Source organism: Pinus tabuliformis, chromosome 7 (genome assembly GCF_031772625.1).
Source record: "Pinus tabuliformis cultivar Carrire ecotype Pingquan chromosome 7, CPIR1, whole genome shotgun sequence".
NCBI classification, from domain to species: domain Eukaryota; kingdom Viridiplantae; phylum Streptophyta; class Pinopsida; order Pinales; family Pinaceae; genus Pinus; species Pinus tabuliformis.
Genome location: NC_142293.1, coordinates 1493781270 through 1493784358, shown reverse-complemented (window position 1 = coordinate 1493784358; position 3089 = coordinate 1493781270). Strand labels below are relative to the sequence as shown.

The following is a 3089-nucleotide window of genomic DNA, read 5'->3' as shown; positions in this document are numbered from 1 at the left end:
CAATATTGATTCTTCAAATACCAGCATTAAAAAGCAAAGAGATGGCATCCTATGAAGATGTCATTTAATATATAAACAAAAAGCCCACTATCATGATAGAGAATTAACTTTTTTTTGTTAAACCACAATTAAATTGTGCCAACCTGCAGGAAACGATTTTAAAGGTAGAAACACGATAGGTCTTTTTTTTAAATTAGGAAAAACAAAATTCAGCTTTTCTCATTACTGGGATTCTTGAACAGAAGGAAACTCTGTAGAACAATACAGAGCAACTTTACATGTAACAGGTCCCATGGCCAATTTGCCAGAGTGCAAGTAAAGATATTGCATTGCATTCATTCATTCCTTGTATCATAGGCCTTGGAGGCTATTAAGTATAGTAGCTGTGTCTGTATCCTATAAACGTAACATTAAATAGTGTTCTTCTCCTTTGTTCTCAATCTTCCAAAGAGTTGAAGGTTCATGATGTGAGGACTTTAAGGAGCTTCAGAGGGTTCCACAACAGGTTCTTCTACCTCGCCATTTTCCTTATCTGTGGAATCATCATCATCATCCATGTCATCCATACTGTCTGGTTCTACTGGAACTACATATTCTAATGACCTAAAAGAATATACAGAAACACGAGATCCTAGTGTTTCCTCTTGTTGAATCAGATGAGTAGTAGTTTTCTCCTCAAAATCCTGAGCTAAGGGAGTTGTAGATAACTCTCTCTGCAGGCTATTGGACCTTTTTGTGATATTAGACAGACTGACAGAGAGACATTCTACTTCTAAACGGTTGCCAATTTCATCTTTGTCAACATCAACAGGCTCAGATGACATTGATGATTTTGTGGTTGTCAGAGATGGCTGTGAGGAATCACGCTTTGCTTTCTCCCTAACTCGCTTGCACCAACCATGAAGGGATTGTCTGATTTCTTCTGTAACCAAGGCCTTCTTGTACCGGGATCCCATCTGTGAGTAAACATCCACAAGGCAGCTCAAAAAGCTTACAACAGAATCCGATGTCAAATAATATCAGGAAAAATAATATATCATGTTTTGTTAACCTTTGTATTTCATCGTGTGTATATTTTTAGTATCAGAATAAAACTGCGTGGCTAAAGAGTTCGTTGGCAAGTTAAAAACTTGGCTTTAAGAATTCATCGTATTCTCCAAATTAGTGCCTATCATGCTGACTTGGTTGTATTAATAAGATCTCCAAATTAACAGAAGGGGGACCAGTACCCCACAGTGAAATGATTGGATCCAAGATCTAGAAACAAACCTGCGTAACAATTGCATAAAGAGGAAGGATGCCATGGCTACACCAGAACTGAACTAATAGCCTGCAGTCAGCAGCATAGCAATCTGATATCATTCATCATATACGAAATGCCACTATAAACATACTCAAAATAACTTTGTAGAGTGTGTGTCTCTGATTAGTATCTACGTAATTCTTCAAAACCAAGAGTCAAACATTAGGGAATTGAAAAAATTATCAAAAACTCATATGTCAAACAACTCTCAGAGTTCTAAAATATTATGGATTTATGGAAATTTGCATTTTTTGTAGTTTGGATTCCTTCTTACTAATATTTGCAGTTTACTAATTATTTTAGTGTTTCTCTTCTACGGCTTTAAAACTTTCTTGCAAATACAGGCCTTTTGTCTCCTTTTATTCAATGGTTTAGGCAACTTGTTCCCGGGGTGTTTGGTTATATAGCTTCTTCTATTGTGTTTACGATATTGGTAGACATTTCTGTATTCATCTATACTGGAGGCATATGTATTTGATGGAATAACAGAAATGCTATTCTGAAACAATGGCGCTGAAATGTAAAATACTAAAAGATGTTAAAGAAACAAATTACTTCAGACATGAGACAAGATAACTTGGTCCACTCCATAACATTGCATCAGAACACTAAGGAAATAAGAAATTAATGCTACTCGACCATTTGTTGATGACCTTTCCCAGGGATTCAAAATTCTGGACAAGTTTAGTTGAAATGAATAGTTATAACCAGCTCTTTCAAGTTGCCAAATAGGTTGAGAAATTTTCCACATGGGTCAGGAAACAACATTCTGTACATGACTGGTTAGATGCTTGAAACTTGAAACTTCATGTTTTTGGTAATTGCACATGCTTTCTGTTCTGATGAAGAAAATTCGATGTAGTTATTTCATAGCTCTATAATTGCAGAATAAACATATTAGCAAACCACTGCAAGAAACCTTGATTGTATTTCCGTGAAAGCCATAGTTACCAGATTCAGTCATCCTAGCCCTGTACCCTGATCCAAATCATCAAGGAATTGGGGAATGGACGAGCCCGCAGCCCCTTGGGCCCCCGGCCGCGCCACCAGCGGGCGGCGGGAGGGGCTTGTCGATTCCGGGAATCGACGAGCCGCTCCCGCCGCCTGCTGGTGGCGCGGCCGGGGGCCCAAGGGGTGCGCAGTTTTTTTATTTTTTTTTATTTTTTAATTAAAACATTAATATTTAATAAAAAAATTTAATATGTTTTAAAAAAAAATTAATAAATAAAAAATAAAAAAACTTTAATAATGTTTTTTAATTTTTTTATATAACAATTATAATTATTTTCTTTAATATATTAATCTAAAAAAAATTATTAATTTTTTAAATTTAAAATTTAAAAAATTAGAATTTGTTTTAAAAAAATTAAATTTTTTTTATGATTTATATTTTAAAATAAATAACATATTGTTTTGAAACAAAAGTTACAAAAAAAATTAAAATTTAATTTTGATTAAAATATTTTAATAATTTTTTTTAATAATTTTGTTTTTATTAATTTTTTTTAATAAATTAAAATTTAATAATATTTATTGCTACGGTTTAATGAATTTTTTCTTTCCAATTAAGAAAAGAAATTACATTTAAAAAAAAAAATTATCTTTAATTTTTTTTTGTTTGTTTAAATAAATAATAAAAATTTTTATTTATTTATTTATTCTTAAATCAAAAAGACTTTTTTTTGTAAGTTGAAAATGTTCTTTAATTTTTTTATTTTTTTATTGAAAAATACCTATATTTTTAAAATTTCGATATTTTTTTAGTTCTTTTTTTTTTAATAATTTG

At 32.0% G+C, this 3089-nt stretch overlaps 1 protein-coding gene across 1 annotated transcript; it reads right to left on the bottom strand.

The window, feature by feature from the left end:
• Positions 1-275: 275 nt before the first annotated feature.
• LOC149253488 (uncharacterized) lies at positions 276-2248 on the bottom strand. The gene is made up of 3 exons (XM_089454508.1): positions 2223-2248; positions 1270-1330; positions 276-956 (listed from the first exon to the last, which is right to left on the bottom strand). Exons 1-3 carry the CDS (start codon positions 2246-2248, stop codon positions 477-479), a joined length of 567 nt encoding a protein of 188 aa, XP_089310634.1. The 3' UTR covers positions 276-476.
• Between the last annotated feature and the right edge of the window lie 841 nt (positions 2249-3089).